The following is a 24,180-nucleotide window of genomic DNA, read 5'->3' on the forward strand; positions in this document are numbered from 1 at the left end:
CGTGTGGCACATGTTTATTCAGAAAGGACTTGCCACCAGTTACCCATGTTTCAGTCTGGGGCAATCTGTAAAGACAGAGAGTAGAAGGCACGCAACTGACACAGCCGGCCTTACAAATAGACCAACTGAGGCAATTGCCTCAGGTGCCGGGATCCCACTGGGACCCAGATGCGGCAGATCCTGCTGTGTCACACTGCACATCTCCATCTGCTGCCATTGCTGCTATGGTGGTGGGTTCTGGCAAGCTTTCGTGGAGTTCTGTGCGAGATATTACTGCTGCCACCACTTCTTGCTTCTCTGGCGATGGGGGTGGGGGGGCAGGAGGCCTGCAGTGGTTCTGGAGTTCCATGGGCACCACTTGCCTCCTTCTGCCACTGCCAGAGAAGCAAGAAGCAGCTGCAGTGTTGGGTTCTGGGTTCCGGATGTGGCGAAATATGATGGGCCGCCCCTGCTAACTGATATGATCTTGTACAAAGCTGCTTAATCTTTGCCTATCATTTACTGACTGCTGATTGACTTTGATGCAATCTCACGCACGGAATGTTTTTCGGGCAGTGGAGGTACATGGGGATTGTATGTCATATGTATTTTTTGAAACTGAAAAATAAATTTCAGGAGAAAAGCTTAAAAAACCCACAACCCTCAATAAACAGCTCTTCTGGAAGTGAGGGAATCATATACTGAGTAATCATCAGGATTTTCCTGCAAATGTTTGCAGGTTGCTGTCAAGTGGTGGTTATCCTGCACTTTCCACTGTAGTTTTCCACCACTTTTCGTACTGCACAACATCTAGTGAATGGGAGCAGATTTGTTGCGCAAGAGTGCCATTTGCATTGCTTCCAGGCAACCTGTTTATCAAGAATTTATCCTGAATTTGAATCCCACTTGCAAAATAGCAACAGTCTGGAAGTAGCCTTAGGGTTTGGGTATGTTCACATTAGGTAGGGGCTTGAAGTCATCCCGCCCCTCCCCACTGCACCTCGAGCCACATTTACAAGTATTTCTTCATTTTTCAGGAAGGGGAGCTGGGGATGTCTACACCTGACATACATTTTTGGTTTTCCCTGCAGCCCCCCTCCCCCCGGGAACTCCTGTTCATTAAGCTGCTGCCAGAGCTTGCACACACATCTGCCCCTGCACAAAGGCTGTTAGGGTATGTTCACTGAAGCTGGTGCTGGTTTTAGGGAAAGCACACCAAACAGCAGTAATAAACTACAGAACTGCTAGCAGTAGGACTGCACTAGATGCAGAGTAAGCCAAAATGTGAACCTATCCTCAGTGCCAGTTCCCTGTTTGTGGAATGCCTTCTTGGTGAGGTGTGCCTCTTGTTATTAGCTGAAAAACACTCCTGTTTACCCAGGCATTTGATGCCTGAAAGATGCAGCTCCTGGCAACCTTGAAATTACTTGCTGTGAGAGCGTGTGATTACCCGGTATCTTATGTTTTAATTGTATATGTACTTTTTAACTGCATTATTTTATCACTGGCTGCAGTGTTTTATCACCCTGGGCTCCTTTGGGAGGAAGAGCGGGATGTAAGTTTAATAAATAAATGACTCAGCCGAGGCAGCAATCCTATGCACACTTTACCTAGGAACAAGCCCCACATGGGACTGACTTTCGAAAGAACATGCACAAGTTTTGAGCTGTAACTATTCTAGTTCGGAAGAATTCACAGTCTAAGGCTGTGGATTCACTGCTTTAAACGTCTAGAGAGTTGATTGTCTTCCTTTATTCTCACAGGTATGACTAAGAGACGTTTTCAGTGAGTAACCAGCAAGATAGGTGTCTATTCTTTCCTTCAGTTTCTGAGATGAGTTAAGAAAAAAAAGAGAGTACACAGTGATCAAGTGTGGAGAGGGCCCTCTTTTCTCTGGAATGTGCAAAACAACTGCAGTGAGACAACAACAAAGTGATAAAGAGAGGGGAGTATGAAGGGGGGGGGGGAGGCAGAGGAGATTAGCACACTGTTCAAATAACATTTGTTCCTTGAACGCCCAGAGCAGTTGATCCAGAGCCATAAATTTGCCCTCGAGGTAAGCAGCACTGAAGAAGCACTTCTGAAGTTACAGGAAAGAAGTAATCTACTTATAAACAACACGGTTCTCGTTCTTCAACAACACTCATAATATCATCAGGGGGCTGGAGCCACTCCCCGAGGAAGAAAGGCTGCAGCATTTGGGACTTTTTAGTTTAGAGAAAAGACGAGGAAGAAGTGAGATGATAGAAGTTTATAAAATAATGCATGGCACAGAGAGAGCGGGGAGAGAAAAGTTTCTCTCTGTGTGTCATGACACCAGGACTTGTGTGCATCCGATGATGCTGAACGTTGGAAGATTGAGGACTGATAGAAAAAAGTACGGTACTTTTATGTAAGGTAAAGGTAATGGTAAAGGTAAAGGGACCCCTGACCATTAGGTCCAGTCGTGGCCGACTCTGGGGTTGTGGAGCTCATCTCGCTTTATTGGCTGAGGGAGCTGGCATACAGCTTCCGGGTCATGTGGCCAGCATGACTAAGCCGCTTCTGGCGAACCAGAGCAGCGCACGGAAACGCCATTTACCTTCCCGCCGGAGCGGTACCTATTTATCTACTTGCACTTTGATGTGCTTTTGAACTGCTAGGTTGGCAGGAGCAGGGACCGAGCAACGGGAGCTCACCCTGTCGCGGGGATTTGAACCGCTGACCTTCTGATCGGCAAGTCCTAGGGTCTGTGGTTTAACCCACAGCGCCACCCGCGTCCCCTACTTTTATGTAGCACTTAGCTAAACTATGGAACTCACTCCCACAGGAGGCAGTCATGGCTGCCAACTTGGAGGTCTTTAAAAGAGGATTAGCTATCAATGGCCACTAGCCACAGCCATGCTCTGTCTCCACCATTTGGAGGCAAAATGCTTCTGAAACCACAGGAGAGGAGAGCACTCTTGTGCTCAAATCCTGCTTATGAGTTTCCCACAGGCATCTGATCAGCCAGTGTAAGAACGCGATGCTGGGCTAGAGGGGCCACTGGCCTGATCCAGCAGGCTCATCTTCTATTCTTAGAATCCTTAGTTTCCCATACTCCTCTCTTCCCAGAGAGCTAGTGTGGGGTAGTGGTTAGAGCGCTGGACTAGGACCTGGGAGACCAGGGTTCAAATCCCCACTGGGCCATGATTCTTACTGGGGGACCTTGGGCCAGCCACTGTCTCTCAGACTAACCTAATTGACAGGGTTGCTGCGAGGATAAGATGTGGAAGGGAGAGAACCATGGAGAAAAGGTGGGGCATAAGTGTAAAAAATATTCAATAGATAACAGATTCAAGTCTGTTGCTCCATTCCTGGGAAACTCAATCCATTCCAGACAATAGAAGCACTGATTGTTCACATCACCATTGCCTGGCCATTCTTTGTTGATGATTAGTCTGCTTAATTCTAACAACAAAGACATCTGTGGTGTGATAGCTGGGAATGTAGCTTTTGAAAGCATATTGTACTTATCCGAGCACTTGAAACTTTGGAGAAGGAATATTGTATCAAATGGAAGAAGTTTCTATGCTGCAAAAATAACCTCTGACCCTCGTTTAATCTCTCAAAGCCAAAATTAGTTTGTTCTTAGATTTCAAAGTCTGCAGCCTCCCGTTAAAGTATCCTTTACATAGTAATTTAACAGGAACTGGCAGTTCTAAGATTTCCAAGGCCCTAGTCAAGAATTTGGAACAAGTACTTACACTTTATTCCTGATACAGTGGTACCTCGAGTTAAGTACTTAATTCGTTCCGGAGATCTGTTCTTAACCTGAAACTGTTCTTAACCTGAAGCACCACTTTAGCTAATGGGGCCTCCTGCTGCTGCTCCATCGCTGGAGCACGATTTCTGTTCTCATCCTGAAACAAAGTTCTTAACCTGAGGTACTATTTCTGGGTTAGCGGAGTCTGTAACCTGAAGCGTATATAACCTGAAGCGTATGTAACCTGAGGTACCACTGTATATTAGGAGGCAATGCTGCTGTACCTTTACAGCAGTACCTCCTGTTACGAACTTACGTAATTCGTTCCGGCGGTCTGTTCTTAACCCAAAACCGTTCTTAACACGAGGCACGCTTTTGCTAATGGGGCCTCCCGCTGCCACCGCACCGCTGACGTGCAACTTCCACTTGCATCCCAGGGCGAAGTTCGCAAGCAGGAGCATCTACTTCCGGGTTAGCGGAGCTCATTACCCGAAGTGTTCGTAAGGAGGATGGTACGTAACCCGAGGTTCCACTGTACTAGTAAAGATAACTCCGGCAGATGTTGCTTGCTCTGTTCTTAGTATTACGGGAGGAAGAAAAGCCACAGCCATCTCCCCAAATCCTTTTTATTATTATTAAAGGTACAGTTTTCCCAACTTCTATGACATCTCATTCTATCAATTCACAGTGAAAACCATCACATGTTTATTCTGAAGTTAGCCCTGCTAAGTTCAGTGGGGCTTCCTTCCTATCGAGTGAGTTCAGGACTGCTGCCTTAGTAAGTCAGGAAAACTGATCCTTTCCTGGTCTGCCCTAAAACCTCCACTGGACAAATAGAGACATCAGTAAAAGGTTGTTTTTAAGATACCTGGGTTCTTTTTTTTAAGGGATTAAACAAAATGAGATCATATATTTTATTTTCAGCAAATGACTCAACAAGCTGGAAACCACAAAAGAGGAAAGAGATGTTGGGCTATATATATTGGTTGTTGACAATGTGTTATGAGCTGTCAGTGGCCCAGTTTGCACATAGCGCTAAGCCAAACCATGGCAAATGAGCAAACCGTGTGGGTTCCTGGAGAGAAGATTGCAGCCACTTTGCTCCTTCTCACGTCCTGCTGCTGCACTGCTGGGAGCTAAGCCATGGTTTGGCTTTGCCTTATGTCCAGACCTGAATAGGTGGTTTATCTTGCTCTGGACAAACCATGAGCTGCAGCCAAGGTTCCATGTTCTATGGCTTACTGCTTATGGTTTGTTTGGAGGAAATAAGCCCAGGATTGAACGTAGCACACAGAAGAGTGGAGGCGGCAGGACCAGAAAATGAAAAAGTTACCATGACCTTCTCTCCAGGAACCTGCCTGTTTGCTTGTGGCTTGGCTTTGTGTTCTGTGCCAAATGGGTCAAATATGATGTGGTTCCAAAGAAGGCAAATATAAAAGGTATTATAGCCAGTGTTATTTATACTCAGAGTTAACTTGTTAAAATGGCTTACTTCAATCATAGATCTCCCCTGCAACATCTAGGACAGGGGTCTGCAACCTTTAAGACAAAAAGAGCCACTTGGACCCGTTTCCGAAGAAAAAAACACTGGGAGCCGCAAAACTCCTCATTATAAAATAACTTTTTTGTCACTTTTTTTATTATTTCTTTGTTTGACCCCTCAGAATTACTCCTCCTCATAGAAATAAATGTTAAATTAACAAGTTACCTTTTTTGTGTGTGTGTGTTCTTCACTCCCCTTCAAAACAGTGACCAGCGTACATGCCCCCTTCCAATGCAGTGACCAGCGTACATGCCCCTTACAATGTAGCGGGTGGGCGGGAAGGTGACGTCGGGATGGTGCGTGACTAACGCACGCACCGCCCCCATGCGACGTCACAGCCAGTACAGTGCTCGCCACAGTGGGGAGTGTCGGGGCGCACAATGCGCCTCCTCCCCTCGCTAGTATCCGCCCCAGAGCCGCGGCAAAGGTGTAAAAGAGCCACATGCGGCTCCGGAGCTGCGGGTTGCAGACCCCTGATCTAGGAAGACCTTGATACCTTTTCACTGGCTTTGCTTCTGGACGGTTGCTGTTTTCAGGTGGGATTCAATTACATACCGGCAAATTCAGCGATGCTATTTGATTTGATATTACTGGCAATTATAATTGATAGGGAGGTCTTGTCACCCGCTTTCCCCAAAGATCAGATTTTTTGTGACTGTAACACACACTGGCTTTATTTCCTGCTGGCACAGTTTTGACACTGTATTATATGTTTGTTTTGTTTTGGCGGTTTATCACTGCATTTTACACTGCTTAACAAATTTTGTAAACCACTTAATTAAAAAAAAATCCAAGTGGCATGTATAAAACAATGATGATGAATCCAATACAGAATTTTTTTTTAAAAAAGCAGAATTTCAAAACAAGTATTCACAACAAATTATGTGTCTGGGTGGATCTGCTGAAATAAAAAAAAGTTTTTAGCAGGGGCCTAAAACTGCATCATGAAGGTGCCTGCCTCTTGTTATAGGCAGGAGGTTCCAAAGCACAGCTACTGCAACACCATCTCACATTCTGTTTTTATTCTTGTTATAAGTCACCCATAAAACTTTGTAATTGGGCAACATATGCATTCTGTTAAAAAATAAAGAAAATAAAAATCTTATCCACTTTTATTCCTGCATTTTTTTTTAAAAAATTAATTTATAGCTATACAAAATTTAAATAGAAATTAACAATAATAAATAAAACACTGTACAGATAACTCACAACTTACACATGTTTAAATTGTGTGCATTCTTTTTAGGCACTTGGCATTTTTAAAAATAAAATAAAAAGGTGAACATCTTGAAAAAAATACTTTGACTTTTGCCATTGAAGCCAATGTGTTTTGACTATACGCACTTTTGACTACACAGTATTTCAGGAACATAAACCAGCATAAATTGAGAGTCGCCTGTATTGACAAACAAGCAACAGAATAGTAAATAATCCAGCAACATAATTAGTAGCGATTTGACAATGGATATTATCAGACAATACACACTTATAATAAATATATAATTACATATAAAAATAGTTAGAGTAGGTGCAGTATGGTTATAGAGGGCAATATTTGAAGTAAGTTTTATTGAGAGTGGACCCATTGAAATTAATAGATCTAACTTATTCAGACTCACTCATTTTAGTGGATCTACTCTGAGTAGTACTAGCATTGGCTCCTACCCTATAGTTTTGGTGTATAATTTGAAATTAATTTTCATAGGATCGAAAAAGGAATGTAACCAATGTTATATTTTTATACGGTTAGCAACTCAGGCGGAGAAGGGTGAAGGCATGTAGGGAAATCAAACAAATACAGAAGCAAGCAACAGTGACTAAAGTGGGAGTTACTTCCCTATAAGCATGCGGAAGATCGGGCCGCACATCTCTCCAAGGGCCTCACAATGCTGCTTTGCCACTTGCCACTTACTAATGGATGAAAAACAAACAAACATTTGAACCTAGTTGGAAGAAACGTGGACTGTCTCCCACCCTGGTCATTTTCAGCTCTACTTCATTCCAACCAGAAGCTATTTTAAAACCAGGCCCCAGACAGCAATCTCTGCTGTCTGATCTGAAGACTTCCATTCGGCGAAGTCCAGAAAACAGAAATGCTCTGCAACAAAACATCCCAGGTCTTTATTTGCTCCCCCCGCCCTCTTCTGCCCGGCAACAGCTTGAATCAGGGAAGCCTACCAATTAGAGGACCGTGCCTTTGCACCTTCCCTGAGAGTGAGAGTGCCTCTCAGAGCAGCCATTGAATGGGTCATTGCGGTGCAGAGGAGAGGCAGTTCCTCAGCCAATCTGGGCAAATAACACTACAAACAAAGGAGGGCCGTGGAGGACGAAGCCTCTGCTGTAGCTCTAGAGGCTCCTCGCACCCCGTATTGATTTTTATTAGCTGTAGGAGTGGAGAAAGGCCCACCAGCCTACAGGCAACTAAGCAAGAGCCGGGGTCTTCTTATTTTTTTGCATTCGCCATTGCACAACTCTGTGGCTCAACAAAGGGTTTCCTCAAGGAAGATTGTGTTATCACCAGCCCCTGCTGCCTGACAATGGTCCTGGTTCTAATCTTCCTGCCGCGTTCTGCTGTTGCAACAAAAATGTTGGCCGCAACCACGTTTCAAAGACAGAAGACGTTTGCGGTGGCACGTCCAGCTTTTCACGGGCCTGACCCATGCCACCAGATGTGTGGAGGGGTCGCGTGATCGAGGAGATGAAGCAATTCCACCTATGGGGAAAAGTCACAGCATTCGGGGCTTTTAGGTTTAGGGGAAAGGCAAGTAAGAGGCGGAAGGAGAGGAGATTATAAGATGATGCGTGGCATGGAGAGAGTGGATGCAGACAAGTCGGCCCTGCCCCCCCCCCCCAATCTCTCATAACACTAACAGACAAAAGAAAGTAATTCTTCATGCTGTGGTGCATAGTTAAACTGTGGAACTCGCTGCCACAGGAGGCAGCAAGGTCCTCCAACTTTAATGGCTTTTTAAAAGGATTAGGCAAATTCACAGAGGACAAGGCTATGTTCTGCTTCCACTGTCAGAGGCATTGCGCCTCTGAACGTCATTTGCTGGGGGTGGCAAGGGGGAAGAGTGTTGTTGTGCTCCTGTCCAACTTGCAGGATTCCCAGAGTTATCTGGTCAGCCGCTTTCAGGATGCTGGACTAGATGGGTCATGAGATAGGGTGAGGCACATCTCAGTAGGAAGGGAGGAGCCACCACCGAAGGAGCCACCACCACAAGGAGCCACCACCGAAAAGGCCCTTTCCTGGACAACCACATCACATACTTCATCCTGTGTAGGGACTACCAGGAGGTGCTCAGCTGCTGATGTTAGAGAACGAGCGGACTGATGTGGAAGAAAATGTTATTGCCAGGGAAGGCCAATGAGCTGCCCTCCCCATTTTGCCCACCCACAGTTCCCATCATCCCTGACTGACCATTGCACATGCTGGCTGGGCATGATGGGAGTTGGAGTCCAATGGCATATGGAGGGGGCCAAGTCAGCTACCGTAGCTCCTTCCTCCAAATATGGTGATCAGTTTGACCCTAATGGGAGACAAATGAATGCTCCTTCCCCCACGCCCGTCCCAGACAGAGGAACCCAAAAAAGAGACCGCCATCAGCTGCCAGCCTGTGTCCTTCTTCTTACAGACCCAGCCACTCTCTAGGGAACCTATCAGCCTATTCACATCTTACAAAAAGGCCATAAGTTCAGGGAAAGGCCAATGGTGGAAGGAGAGCATCTCCTCCCAGGTTCATTAACTTCCAGGCAGAGGGAAATGTGACTGTGTCAAGCCTCAGAGTGACAGCTTGAGTGACAGCTGTGCCTTTTGGGGATGGAGAAGCAGGAGAAATTAGCACCGGGGCTGCTTTTCTTTACACAAAGGTGTAAGAGCACATGCCACAAATCTGTCACCAGATTTACCCATTTGGATCGTCTCTCAACCTCAGAATCCTCAGAGATTGCTCCAGAACCCACGATACAGGGTGTGTGAGAGAGAGATTCAGTCCTTAATCTCTGCATGGAAAGCCTTTGAAAACCTCTAGACTGGTGTCATTTGTCTATATGCAGGTTTATTCATCAACATGTCATTCAGAGTGGATTCATGCCGGACCATCCACACACATTGTTCCATTTTGTTAGTTGTTCTGTGATGCCTCCCCAAAGTTACTGCATTATTGCTACCCGGAGTAGCACGGCTAAAGCAGGTCAAACAATAACAACACCCTGGAACACTGGTGGTATGAAAGGTTTCAGCAGGAATTTCAGCAGAAAGCTATGGAACATGCACTGATTCAAAACGAAGCAATATAGCCACCCCAAAACCTTTGCAGGTACAAATGGTATTCTGAAAGCAGGATTGTGTATAACTGCCCTAATACCATCATGAGGACATATCATCACAAATGCACAATAAAAAGGAGGTCTGGAGAGGCCCAGAGGTGATAATTCTATCCAACTATATCTGTTGCAAAATAGCACAAATGGAAACCTCCTCCCACCGCCGAGAAATCACTATGGAGTCATTCCTTATTCATACAAATGACATTCCACACCTTCCACTTCTAGGAGCCAATCTCCACACTCGTGATAATTAAATGCATGCCATGGTCAACATGTTTACCACTAGTATGATATGTTCCTGCCTAACGTGCCCTTTAATTGCTCCAATTAATATTATTATTAATGCGCTGTTCACCTTAAGTTCCCAGGGCAGGTTGCAACATTAATACGCAATACTGAAAACAGTTTAAAACAACTTACAGTCATAAAAATAAGGTGGGTCCTCAAAATATCTGTATGTGTGTGTGTGTTGTGTGTGTACTTATTTATTGCATTTCTATCCCATTTTTCCTCCAAGGAGCTCAAAGCAGCATACATGGTTCTCCCCCTCCCTATTTCATCTTAAAAACAGCCCTGTAAGGAAGGCTAGGCTGAGAGACAGTGACTGGTCCAAGGTCATCTAGTGAGTTTCATGGCAGGGCAGGGAGTGGGAATTGTGAACCCTGATCTCTCAGGTTCTGGTTCCACACTATGACGCACTGGCATTATAATCTGACACCCCACTGTGGGATATTTAAGATGGTGACACGTAACTACCTATTGTTGCTATGGTGTAAACCAACCTGTAGTTGGGTGGGGGGGCACCAGTATAGGAGGGGACTTCCTAAGGGCCTTCTCAACCGCTGTACCCCTCTTTCTCTCAAGCATCAGTGGCCTCCAGGAATATCCCCCGTCTCTCACTTCTAAGGCAGATCCAAGCGAAGCAAGTTCCCTGTCTCCCCATCTGCTCCCTTTCAAAGAACCCAACTTTTCCTCCTCCACTGCACTCCAGATCGCCAATGAGCCTTTAATCTCTTGTTGTTTGCTCCGATTTAAATTGGCCTCATCTGGACATTGTTGCGACTGGGAGGGATCCTCCACTCCTGTTTTGCAACCAAGGAGTGGCGTGGCATCAAACATCTTGGGGGAATTAGGCCATTGTTTGCCAAGGTGATTCAGAGAGTCTCCTAAGGGGGAAATGCTTCCATACAAAGGTTGCGGTGCAGCATGGTCAGGAGTGGAAGAACACCCTGCTCCCAAAAGAGTCAGGATCCCATATTAGCAGGGTCTACCTATACTCGTGCTCCTAAGTGATGTTATTCATCACTTGGGGACACTTCACAGGAAGAGATTCAGAAATGAAATAAATTATAACTAAAGGCTAGGCTTCGTTGTAGGGTAGCCATGTGTCCTACTTTGGAGAGGGCAGTTTTCATGACTAAAGTGGTATGATACTGCTTTAAAGGTATAGTGTTTCAAAGGTATAGGCCCAAGTCCTACTCTGACTAGACCAATTGAAGTTAATGAACATGACTACCTTATGTCTATAGTGTTGTTGAAGCTACCAGCATGAGTCTGACCAAACTGCGGGAGGCAGTGGAAGACAGGAGTGCCTGGCGTGCTCTGTTCCATGGGGTCACGAAGAGTCGGACGCGACTAAACGACTAAACAACAACAACAACAAATCTTATGTCTGTTAATTTTAATGGGTTTGCTCAGAGTAGGGCTTCAGCCCCCATCTGCACTATACATTTAAAGCAGTATCATACCTCTTGAAAGTCAATGGCTTTTCCTAAGAGATTCTGGGAAGTCTAGTTTGTTATGGTCGCTGTGAGCTGCTATGCACCACCTGTTCCCCTCACAGAGCTACGATTCCCAGTGTTTCCTGTGAAGAGGGCTTGATTGATAAACTGCACCTGAAATTTTGTCCTTTTCTCCAGAAATCCTGTCTTTTGATATAAATTTTATATCATCTGATATCGCAGGGCCACAGGTTCTCCATTCCTGGAGAACACCCTACTAAAACTTTATGTGCCAACAATGGTCTGATCCCATATAACAGAGGTTTTCAACCCTTTTGGGTCCACGGCTCCCTTGACCAACTACATCCTTTCTGCGGCATCCCTGTGAGGCTCAAGAGCCCAGTTATGTCACCCCTTGACTGCAGAGCTGGCAGCCCCTCACCCCTTTTCGAACACCCTCCCTTGTGGAGTGTTCCCTCAGCTTCCTCTCTTCTCCCCTCTCCTTGGAGTCCTCAGGGCAGCCATAGCTGCTGCCCCTAGTCTCTGAGCTGCCCCACCTGCCCCAAAGAGAAGTGCCTCCTCACCCTGCCCCACAGGGACCTGGGAAACACCCCCTGGCCAGCCACAGAGGTACAATTCGCCTGGGGAGCTTGTAGGCAGGGCTGCTGCAACAAACAGCAGTGCAAGCCTTTGGGAGGCAGAGATGCAAGAGGGCATCAGAGGAGGGAGGGAAGGAAAACGGAACAGAGGCCAGTGTTGCCCTTGGCACCCCTGACCATCATTCAAGGCACCCCAGGGTGCCACGGCATGCTGGTTGAAAACCACTGCCATATAAGAGGAGTTCATTAGGACACAATCCAAATTTGAAAAATCAACAATACTTTACACTTTAGGTAGTTCTGTGAAAGGGCCTCACATCTGCCCAGCAGCTGCAGTGTGCTGCCAGACTTTTCTTCCTCTCTCCTATTTTCTGGACCACTTTTGAGGCTTGGAGTCCAATCTGGACAAAATGGGAAAGACCCTGACCATGCAGCGGTGGGTGACACCTTCAGGAACCAAATGCCAGCATAAGGGTGAACTTTCCAGAAATCCTGATGGCACTTGGGGAGAAGGGTTGGGCTGAGGAGAAATCCAGAAATGCTAAGGGGGGAGGCTTCTAATCTGCAGTATTTGCTTGACTAGATCAAATTATTATATCCTTTGTAATCAGAAATAATATCTAAGACACCTGGCCTGCCATTAGTGCGCAAATAGAAAAGAAATTCATGATTGCCCAAAGGCACTGGGGAAATCAATATATATATTCAAAAGCTTGATGAGAAGAGAGAGAGAGAGATAATTTAATGTAACAACTTCTTTTCCAATTTTACCCAGTGTTAATTTTTTCTCTCTTGACAGGCTCTCATCCAGAAAGGAAGAGTGCGGGCGGGAGGGGAAACTGGATTACAATAAATGGGGCTTTGGAGAGTAATGGAAACTTCTAGCATACTATCAATATAGGTTTTTGAAGATTTAAAATGGAACGGCATTCATATTTACTGTCTATTTCTTTCTAATAGCCTAGCTTTCTTATTAAACCTCATATCCCCAACTGCACAATCAATTTGCAATGCAATTCTAAGCATGTCTACTCAGAAGTAAATCCTATTGAATTCAACAGGGCTTACTCCCAGGTAATAATGGGTTAGAACTGCAGCCTCAATTCTCACAGTACATTTCTTTCTATTGCCCCCCCACCCCACCCCTTCATGCTGGAATGAACAAGATTCTTAGGCCCCATCTGCAGCCTACTCTGAAAGCAGTATCGAACCCCCTTAAACAGTCCTGGTTTTCCTGGGAACTGTAGTTTATTCAGAGTGCTGAGAGTTGTTAGGTAAAGGTAAAGGTACCTCTGACCGTTAGGGCCAGTCGCAGACGACTCTGGGGTTGCACGCTCATCTCGCTGGCTTTTGTCCGCAGACAGCTTCTGGGTCATGTGGCCAGCATGACTAAGCTGCTTCTGGCGAACCAGAGCAGAGCACAGAAACGCTGTTTACCTTCCCGCCAGAGTGGTACCTATTTATCTACTTGCACTTTTGACGTGCTTTTGAACTGCTAGGTGGGCAGGAGCTGAGACTGAGCAACGGGAGCCATGAGGCATCCCAAACAACTAGACTTGCTGGAACCCCTCAGCCTTTCATCTTCCTAACACAAACAGAAAGGAAAATGGAATCAAGTGGGGGATTTCTAAAAGGAACATGTGGGTTTTTCCACACCTCTCACGCCTGCTGGACTCCCCTCTGCCGATTCTGTCGGAAGATTCCTGCAAAGATTCCTGCAAAGCCTCTCTCTGCAGGCCGTGGGGGAGTTAGAGCTGGATAGAGTGGGAGAAATCTGTCAATTTCGGTTGCTCTCAGTTCCTCATTTTTCCACTCTTATGTTCTGTCCTCCACATTTCTACATCAGTTAATTTTATTTTTAAAGTTCTTGTGGAAATTCACCAGCATTAAATAGTAGATTTTTCCACATAAACACATGGTTTTTTATTTTTAAAAATGCAGTTTTGCCTCATAACCTAACCTACCTCACAGGGTTGTTTTGACGTTGAAATGCAGGCAGGCTGGTGGTATATATAAATTAAATCAATTGCCAAAGGTAAAAATAAGGCCATGCTTGTAACATCCTATTATATGAAACCAAGGATCATGGTCAAATACACAATTGTATGTTGCAGAAAGTTAATACATGTGCCCTGCTGCGTTGGTTTCTCCTGCAACAGCCTGACTTCCGCTAATTTAAAATCCAAGAAAGTGTTTGCTTCTTCGCTAATACGCCCAGGAACCTCACCAAAATGCTGGAGAGGGTGCAACTCCACAGGCACATACCTCCACATGTGGTGAGAGTGCCCCAAAATCCAACTATTCTGGACAACAGCCATATGAGAAATATGTAAAATAACTAAGCAAGTATTAGAAATCACCCCAGAATTGGCCCTACTAAACATCTTCCAAGACAATAATGCCCATTTACACCACAAAGAACTCATAACCCACCTACTTTCAGCAGCCAGAAACACCATAACCAGACACTGGAGAGACCTGTCAAGAGTATTGTCAGGGGCTCAGGAGCAGAGGCGCAGGGGAGAGAGGAAATGGAGAGTGAAGGGGAAGAATCTGAGGGCAGCGGAGGGCAGAATGACAGTGACCCGAGAGATTCCACGAGCCTCTCCAGTGAATCAGAAGATTCCCAGAAGGGGGCGCCGATGGCCAGGGCAAGGGGGGTCCCAGGGGGGACACACCAGAAGCAGGGGGCCAGCGGAGACTCCCAAAGCAGTAGCTGGAAATCAGGGCCAGCTTCCCCACCAGAGCGTAGTGAGAGGGAAGAGCCCCATAGGTGAGAGTCAGCGTCTCCTCAGGCAAGCAGGGAGGCGGAGTCAAGCCCAGCTGGCATCCCCGAAGAGGGAAGCAGCGACAGGAGCAGTATAACGGTCAGAAGGAAGGTGGCAGGCTGGGCGCACGCGCCAAGTTCAAATGTACAGGCGCGTGGGACAGCAGAAAGCACGGATTGGGAACCAGGTCCTAAAGCTCGCCGGAGGGAGGGGGAAGACTCAGGGGATTCAGCCTCAGAAGAGTCTAGGAAGGGCAAGACCTCGGCGGACAAGCGGACCCAGAGGAAGAGGGAGCAGAGGAAGAGGTGGAGCAAAGCCAGGGTCTTAAACTGGTGTCTGGGGGGAGGAGACTCAGACGGAGCTTCGACGGTCTAGGGTTTCAGACGTAGGGCTGTGCGCCACGGCTGTCAAACCAATAATGAACTTCAATAAAGACTTCTGTATATAAAGAGGAACTGGCGTTGGTCCTTTGTGAGCTGGGACCAGGGGCAGCTCTGACAAGTATGCATGGACCAATGGTACCAAATAGTATGGGAAACAGCCTTACTAGAAAAATTAACCAGTAAACTGAAACTGACACAGGGACATACAGAAGAAGACACCTTCACCCCGGTATGGCTCCCCTTTATCACATACACAGCCCAACAAGACAATGACAAAAATCCACCAACAGCATACAAATCAATATGGCTAACCTGAGCCAAAACACCCACCCACCCCACTCACGCATGAAAACAAAGATCACCACAGCCGACCACAAACAAACAACGACACCCTAGGCCAACCCCAACCTCTCTCACCACCAAAGGAACACAAGCGAACAGCAAAGAACCTGCACAAGCAACGCTGACACAAAACCCCACATATATTAAGTAAAATAGAAACATCACCACCCGACCCCCCCCCACTCACCTCCCCCCCCCCATCTCTTTCCCCTTATTCTTCCTAATGTCTCAACAAATGAAGCTGATCTGTAAAAAATGTTACTTGGAGAAAACAAAAAGTGAGAGAGAGATTGCCCATACTTTTGTAAACCAAGAAAATCTTTAATAAAAATACATTTAAAAAAAAAGATACGCTTGAAAAAGGTAGTTGCACTCACACCCCTGCAGTTGCAAGCTGCGTGTGAAGTGGCAGGATTTGCTCTGCGAGGGGCCTTTTGTGTTCGTCACACCTTCCAACATTTCACAAAGGAAAATAAGGACAGGCTTGCAGCAAACACATCTCCGTGTTACACAGAGGGCCTTCATCGTGCCAATGCACCTAGATAATGGAACACCTGGCACCGTGAAGTACAGCTGGCCCCTTCCTGTGCTGCGTTATTAAAGACTGTTTTGCTCCTGCAGGCTTTCACTCTGTATGCGGCAGTCAATGTTTTGATGCTTGGTTTTTAACCAAGCCAATCCTGTCCCCTTGGTTGATTGCCTTATGCCAGGGCTGGGGAGCCCAGTTTCAGCTCAGCAACACAGCTCCTCGCTTTCCCCCACCACCCAGAAGCCACTTTGACGGGTGGGCAGGGACATCCGTCTTGTCACATTAAAGGCACTCACTGGCAGCGTTAATGAGCTGATGGACACTAACAGCAAGCCCTTCTTTGAGCATTTTGCATTTTGATTCATTCTGTGCCTGCAAATTTATGTTAGAGCGGCAGGCTTCATGTTGGGGGGGGGGGCAGAACCTCAGTTAGTTACCGTAAGTATTTTTATCATGGGTGTAGCCAGGATTTTTGTTAGGGGAGCAGACCTTTTCTTTGGGGATGCAGAACCTCAGTTAGTTATGCATTTTTATTGATTTTTATTAACTGTGGTGGGGGGGGAGCAACTGCCCCTCCCTGCCACCCCTTGACTACATTCATAATTTTGATTGATTTGCTTGAATGCGGGGGGGGGGGAGCTGCCCACCCCACCCCCTGGCTACGCCCATGATCATGCCACTTTAAACAGGCTTGGCTTCCCCCAATGAATCCTGAGAATTGTAGTTTGCTAAGGGTGCTGAGAGGGGGACGCGGGTGGCACTGTGGGTAAAAGCCTCAGCGCCTAGGGCTTGCCGATCGAAAGGTCGGCGGTTCGAATCCCCGCGGCGGGGTGCGCTCCCGCCGTTCGGTCCCAGCGCCTGCCAACCTAGCAGTTCGAAAGCACCCCCGGGTGCAAGTAGATAAATAGGGACCGCTTACAAGCGGGAAGGTAAACGGCGTTTCCGTGTGCAGCTCTGGCTCGCCAGAGCAGCAATGTCACACTGGCCACGTGACCCGGAAGTGTCTCCGGACAGCGCTGGCCCCCGGCCTCTTGAGTGAGATGGGCGCACAACCCTAGAGTCTGGCAAGACTGGCCCATACGGGCAGGGGTACCTTTACCTTTACCTTTTTAAGGGTGCTGAGAGTTGCATACCCTCCAACGTTTCTCGGACAAAAATAAGGATGTCCTATTCTGTACCCTCCAACATTTCTCTGATGAAAATAGGGATGCCCTAAGGAAAAGCAGGACATTTCGGGATCAAATCAGAAACCAGGACAGCTTCTGTAAGCCCGGGACTCTCCCTGGAAAATAGGAACACTTGGAGGGTCTGGTTAGGAGACTCCCCCCTCCCTTCGAGCTGCAACTGTCAGAGTTGTTTAACAATCCCTCTTCCCAGGGAACGCTGGCAATTGTAGCTCTGTGAGGGGAATAGGGGTCAACAGTTCCCAGAATTATTTGGAGGAACTCATGACTGTTTGAAGTCATACGATACTTTTTAAAATACATAGTGCAGATGGGGCCTCTCTTACTCAGGAAATATATATGAAGAAGTTGCTACTTCCTTCTTATTTTGGGGACAGTGAAGAAACTATTCCAGGTCTGGTCACAGACAGCCTTATCTGAAATTCAGGGACTATTGTTTCTCTATTGTCCTAGCCCTTAAATTTTATTACATTTATGGTCATATGATTTCTTGATTGCTCTGCGCTCTGCTGCCCAGGAGGACCCTCCTGTGTGAGTGTCTGAGGGCCCTGCTCCTTCCTGCCACTCACCATCTGGCCCGGGGCGGGGCCTGAAGCCTCTCCATAAGGACTGCTGACTGCTGCGCTCTGCTCTGCGCTCTGCTGCCCAGGAGGACCCTCCTGTGTGAGTGTCTGAGGGCCCTGCTCCTTCCTGCCACTCACCATCTGGCCTGGGGTGGGGCCTGAAGCCTCTCCATAAGGACTGCTGACTGCTGCGCTCTGCTCTGCGCTCTGCTGCCCAGGAGGACCCTCCTGTGTGAGTGTCTGAGGGCCCTGCTCCTTCCTGCCACTCACCATCTGGCCCGGGGCGGGGCCTGAAGCCTCTCCATAAGGACTGCTGACTGCTGCGCTCTGCTCTGCGCTCTGCTGCCCAGGAGGACCCTCCTGTGTGAGTGTCTGAGGGCCCTGCTCCTTCCTGCCACTCACCATCTGGCCTGGGGTGGGGCCTGAAGCCTCTCCATAAGGACTGCTGACTGCTGCGCTCTGCTCTGCGCTCTGCTGCCCAGGAGGACCCTCCTGTGTGAGTGTCTGAGGGCCCTGCTCCTTCCTGCCACTCACCATCTGGCCTGGGGTGGGGCCTGAAGCCTCTCCATAAGGACTGCTGACTGCTGCGCTCTGCTCTGCGCTCTGCTGCCCAGGAGGACCCTCCTGTGTGAGTGTCTGAGGGCCCTGCTCCTTCCTGCCACTCACCATCTGGCCTGGGGTGGGGCCTGAAGCCTCTCCATAAGGACTGCTGACTGCTGCGCTCTGCTCTGCGCTCTGCTGCCCAGGAGGACCCTCCTGTGTGAGTGTCTGAGGGCCCTGCTCCTTCCTGCCACTCACCATCTGGCCTGGGGTGGGGCCTGAAGCCTCTCCATAAGGACTGCTGACTGCTGCGCTCTGCTCTGCGCTCTGCTGCCCAGGAGGACCCTCCTGTGTGAGTGTCTGAGGGCCCTGCTCCTTCCTGCCACTCACCATCTGGCCCGGGGCGGGGCCTGAAGCCTCCTCATAAGGACTGCTGCGCTCTGCTGCAGAGGGCCTGACGGGCATCACTAGAACAGTTGCTGTTACTACTGGAGGGGTGCAGAGTGCTTTTAAAATGTTTTGTTTTGGTTTTTTTGTTGTTGTTGTTGTTGTTGTTTTTAAATTCCTTTGAATTTTTTGTAAGTGGGGGGGTGGGGGTGGGATGGATGTTTATTGGGCCTGGGAATCTGTTTGATTTTATGTTTTTGTAATTTTTACTGTTTTTTGTTTGTATTGTTTTATTGGTTGTTTTTTTTAAGGTGTTATCTTGTTCTTAAGGGGAGGGGTCAGGGCTGCCGGGGAGTGGGTCCCAGCCAACAAAATGGCTGGGGCATGTTCCACAGGGGAGGATGTACTGGGACAACCGATCTCAGTGATCACGGGTAGGAGGAGGAGTTACGCTAAGACCAGACCATGTCATTACAGAGGAGGCAGGTTTAGTCGTTGTCTGAGGACTATCCCTGCCTCCGGGTCTGGTCCTGACCGGATGGATACTAGAATCAGCAAGGGATACCCACATGACCTGAAGGTGCTGCTGTGCAATGCCAGGTCAATGATTCATAAGACCACTGCCATCCATGACTTGATCATGGATGGAGGACTTGACCTGGCATGTGTGACAGAGACTTGGTTGGATGAAGCAGATGGGCCTGTCCTTGCCGCTGCTTGTCCACCAGGTTTCTCTTACGCACAGCAACCCAGGTCATGTGGGCGGGGAGGGGGGGTTGCAGTGATTTTTAGGAAGTCATTAGTTTGCACCAGGCGTCCTATTGGGAAGACCCAGTTTTCCGAGTGCATGTTCTGGAAGTTGGGCAATAGGGGCAGTACAGGATTCCTATTGGTGTACCGACCTCCCCGCTGCACCAAGGATTCCCTGCCCGAGCTGCTTCAGGTCGTGGCGGATGTCCTCCTGGAGACACCTAGCTTGGTTGTCCTAGGGGATTTTAACATCCATGCCGACACGACCTTACAAGGGGCTGCTCGGGACTTCGTGGAAAGCATGGCCTCCATGGGGCTGTCCCTGAATAAGTCTGGCCCAACCCATAGCCGCGGACATGCCTTGGACCTGGTGTTTACCTCTATGGATGTTGGTGATCTGACACTAAGTAAAAGCGAAACGAAAGAAGTGCCATGGTCAGATCACTTCCTGGTGCAACTGGACTTCTCTGCGACCCATCCCCTCTGCAGGGAGGTGGGACCAATTCGGATGGTCCGCCCCCGCCACTTAATGGATCCAAATGGTTTCCAGAGAGTGGTAGGGGATGCTTTATCCCATGTTGATGGCCTTTCAGCCGATTCCCTGGTGGCCCGCTGGAATGTGGAGTTAACCGGGGCTATTGACTGTTTGGCTCCAAAGCGCCCTCTCCGATTGCATGGAGCCCGGAGAGCCCCGTGGTTCTCCACGGATCTGAGGACAATGAAACAATCGTTGAGACGGCTAGAGCGCCGGTGGCGGATAACCCATTCTGAATCTGACCGGACACAGGTTAGAGCTCAACGTCGAGCCTACCAAGTGGCGATAGCGACGGCGAAGAAGACCTTCTTCGCCGCCTCTATTGCATCTGCAGAAAACAGCAGCAGGAGACTTTTTCAGGTGGTTCACAATTTAGCGGAACCACCTGCGACATCTGGGCCCAGTATGGGCCACATGATCTCCTGCAATGATTTTGCAAAGTTTTTTGCAGATAAAATCGCTCAGATTTGGGAAGAAGTAGACTCCACCGTGGGAGCAGAGCCAGGGCGGGAGAGTGCTAGAGTCCTGTCTAGTCAAGTTGTCTGGGACCAATTCCAACCTGTTACCTCCGAGGATGTGGACAGGCTGCTTGGACAAGTGAAGCCAACCACCTGCCTCCTGGATCCTTGCCCATCCTGGCTTATAAAAGCTAGCCGGGAAGGACTGGGCGATGGGCTTCGTGGGGTGGTGAATGCTTCCCTCCGTGAGGGAGCCTTCCCAGACCCGCTGAAAGAGGCGGTTATTAAACCGCTTCTTAAAAAACCATCTTTAGATGCGGCCACGATGGCCAATTATCGCCCAGTCTCAAATCTTCCATTCTTGGGCAAGGTGATTGAGCGAGTGGTTGCTGAACAACTCCAGGCACGCCTGGAAGAAGCGGACCATTTGGATCCCTTCCAGTCGGGATTCAGGCCTCATCATGGGACTGAAACTGCCTTGGTCGCACTGGTTGATGATCTCCGGCGGGCTAGGGACAAAGGTGAGAGCTGTTTCCTAGTTCTGCTGGATCTCTCAGCGGCGTTTGATACCATCGACCATAACATCCTTCTGAACCGTCTTGAGGGGCTGGGAGCTGGGGGCACTGTCATACAGTGGTTCCGCTCCTTCCTCCTGGGCCGTGTTCAGAAAGTGGTGGTGGGGGATGAGTGTTCAGACCCCTGGGCTCTCACTTGTGGGGTGCCTCAGGGCTCTGTCCTCTCCCCCATGCTTTTCAACATTTACATGCAGCCACTGGGAGAGATCATCAGGAGGTTTGGGCTGGGTGTTCATCAGTATGCGGATGATACCCAGCTCTACCTCTCTTTTAAATCAGAACCAGTGAAGGCGGTGAAGGTCCTGTGTGAGTGCCTGGAGGCGGTTGGAGGATGGATGGCGGCTAACAGATTGAGGTTGAATCCCGACAAGACAGAAGTACTGTTTTTGGGGGACAGGAGGCGGGCAGGTGTGGAGGATTCCCTGGTCCTGAATGGGGTAACTGTGCCCCTGAAGGACCAGGTACGCAGCCTGGGAGTCATTTTGGACTCACAGCTGTCCATGGAGGCACAGGTCAAATCTGTATCCAGGGCAGCTGTTTACCAGCTCCATCTGGTACGTAGGCTGAGACCCTATCTGCCTGCGGACTGTCTCGCCAGAGTGGTACATGCTCTGGTTATCTCCCGCTTGGACTACTGCAATGCGCTCTACGTGGGGCTACCTTTGAAGGTGACCCGGAAACTACAACTAATCCAGAATGCGGCAGCTAGACTGGTGACTGGGTGCGGCCGCCGAGACCATATAACACCGGTCTTGAAAGACCTACATTGGCTCCCAGTAAGTTTCCGAGCACAATTCAAAGTGTTGGTGCTGACCTTTAAAGCCCTAAACGGCCTTGGTCCAGTATATCTGAAGGAGCGTCTCCACCCCCATCGTTCTGCCCGGACACTGAGGTCCAGCTCCGAGGGCCTTCTGGCGGTTCCCTCACTACGAGAGGTCAAGTTACAGGGAACCAGGCAGAGGGCCTTCTCGGTAGTGGCGCCCGTCCTGTGGAACGCCCTCCCATCAGATGTCAAAGCGATAAACAACTACCTGACATTCAGAAGACATCTGAAGGCAGCCCTGTTCAGGGAAGTTTTTAATATGTGACATTTTAGTGTATTTTTTATCTTTGTTGGAAGCCGCCCAGAGTGGCTGGGGAAACCCAGCCAGATGGGCGGGGTACAAATAATAAATTATTATTATTATTATTATTATTATTATTGCACGCATATTGTTCAAGCGCACAGAATGGTACTGGTACTGTTCAACATCTTGAAAAGAATTCTAGCCCTTATGGCTGCCTGCAAATATAAGTTGTTATAAAATATAGAATGTTATCATCTATGGTGACATAGCTCAGCTGAGGCCAGTAGGATGGTATGGAAGATTTTGCTAGGCCTTAATTCTGAACTAGGACTGAAAACCTATCTTCCGTTCCACCCTAGTGACCCTGTCGCATTAGAAGTAATAACAAATAAGGGAGTGCCCCTGATCATGTGCAGAGTACCTGTTGGCGCTGAACATCCACGTATTCCCAACACAACATCCCAAGCGAGGAGATAGAGCTCCTGCATTGGAGCCATTTCTCTTGTTCCACTAGGGATTTTGGTAGAGCATGAGACTCTTAATCTCAGGGTTGTGTGTTTGAGCCCAATGTTGAGCAAAAGCTTCCTCCATTGCAGGGGGTTGGACTAGATGACCCTCATGACTTCGTAACTTAGAAAGTAGCACTATATGCGTTGGCAGCTAAGAAGATCAGGAGAAAAGAACTAGATAAAATAGCGGTCAATTGCAAAGGTGATTCGGACATTTAAGCTGGCACATTCTATCTGAGAACCCCCTGCTATTCTATTGTATGCAACAAACAATTTATAGGAGACGTGACCATGGTTTATTGTATTTGCAGTGCCTGATGTTTTTATGGTTTTTGTTGTTTTTCTTTTTTGTTTCCTTTGTGAATGATGCCATGGCCTTTGGCTAGTGCAGGAAAGTTGATGATGATGATGACCCTCATGGTCCCATCCCACTCTATGATTCTATGATTTACACAAGTTGTCTCCTGTGAGCTCGTTTCATATAGGTGGTTTAGACCGTGTTCTGTCATTCTGCCTTTAATCTGTAACCAGCCTGCCTAGACTTGGCATCTTACCTGGGCAGCCTTTAGCATTTGTGAGCATCGCTCTCTGACCTCTCTGAAAGGGCAGCTTCTGGAGAGCCTGAGCAATAACACCAGGATCTGGTGAAGCTCCAACCCTGCTGCTTCTGACGACGATGAGGACCGTCCATTTTCCAGGTCATTTCGGGAAGGGCAAGGCTGATGGCCGATGGAACTCAGCAGAGCCTGAGCCAAAGTGTCCATTGCTTCTCCCCGGTCCTTTTCTCCTCGGCTCTGGAGCCCAACCCACTTTCCAGAGTCCAGGTGGCCCTGTGGCCCTGCCTGATGTTTTCTCTGGCCCTGTAGGATGGCACTTTGTTGAGCCATCTGTGGATCTTCAGCCCTGATTGGCGCATTAACGCAGACCCCAGGCATGGATTGGCTTGTCATTTTTCTGGGATTCAAGCGTACCTGTTCTGCAGTCCTGTGTCTCTCTCCCTTTAGGCTTTTACATCTGGAAGTTTCTCAGATCCACTTGCAGCAAGGCGAGGCCACACGAGCAGACAGACATCACTAGTGGCAGTGGTACACCCACCAGGCTGAGAGGACCATGTCTGCCTGCAATCCTGTCTTGGTGAGCCCCGGACCCCTAACGTTGCTTTTGTTCGGGTGGGAAGAGGCTGCAGAAAACATCTCAGGCTGATGCAATCTGTCTTGTCTCTGCTACCGGAGAAAGCACAGAACTGCAAGCCGTGACAGGTAAAGGGGACCGTAGCTTAGAGCAACGAGCCCTGGTGCATTCTGGGAGCTGTAGTTTTCTTTGTTATGAATGTGCTGGAAGCTGCGAGTTAAGCCCTGATCAAGCGGTATTTACAAGATGCGTTATTTTCCAGAGGCAAAGCCGTGTGAAAGCAAACACACATATACATATGAAGTCTTGTGGGTCCTTAAAGACTAACATTTTGGTACATGAACTTATGTTACAATACATCTGTTACAGCTGAAGGTTCCTAACAAGAGCTTTTAAAAATATACATTAAAAATATCTTCTGTCTCTCAGTCCTGCCTGCGTCAAAATGTGCTTAGGCCTTATATTTGGACACACAGGCTGTACTTGTGTATGGGATTATGAGAAAGGGAAAGATAATATTTCTAAAATGGACATCCCATTTGATGAAAATTTATGAATGGGGAA

At 48.1% G+C, this 24,180-nt stretch overlaps 1 protein-coding gene across 2 annotated transcripts in view; it reads right to left on the reverse strand.

Moving 5' to 3' along the window:
* SESN2 (sestrin 2) overlaps positions 1–23,670 on the reverse strand; it is a 64,330-nt gene extending 40,660 nt beyond the window's left edge. The window contains exon 1 of one of the 2 annotated variants that reach the window (XM_028738702.2): positions 23,040–23,670. In XM_028738702.2, the coding sequence (XP_028594535.2) occupies positions 23,040–23,435 (396 nt within the window). In that variant the 5' untranslated portion in view covers positions 23,436–23,670. The remainder of the gene's footprint in view (positions 1–23,039) is intronic. The other variant, XM_028738703.2, reaches the window with a different exon arrangement.
* Between the last annotated feature and the right edge of the window lie 510 nt (positions 23,671–24,180).

The sequence above is a fragment of the Podarcis muralis genome, chromosome 7 (genome assembly GCF_964188315.1).
Source record: "Podarcis muralis chromosome 7, rPodMur119.hap1.1, whole genome shotgun sequence".
Lineage (NCBI taxonomy): Eukaryota > Metazoa > Chordata > Lepidosauria > Squamata > Lacertidae > Podarcis > Podarcis muralis.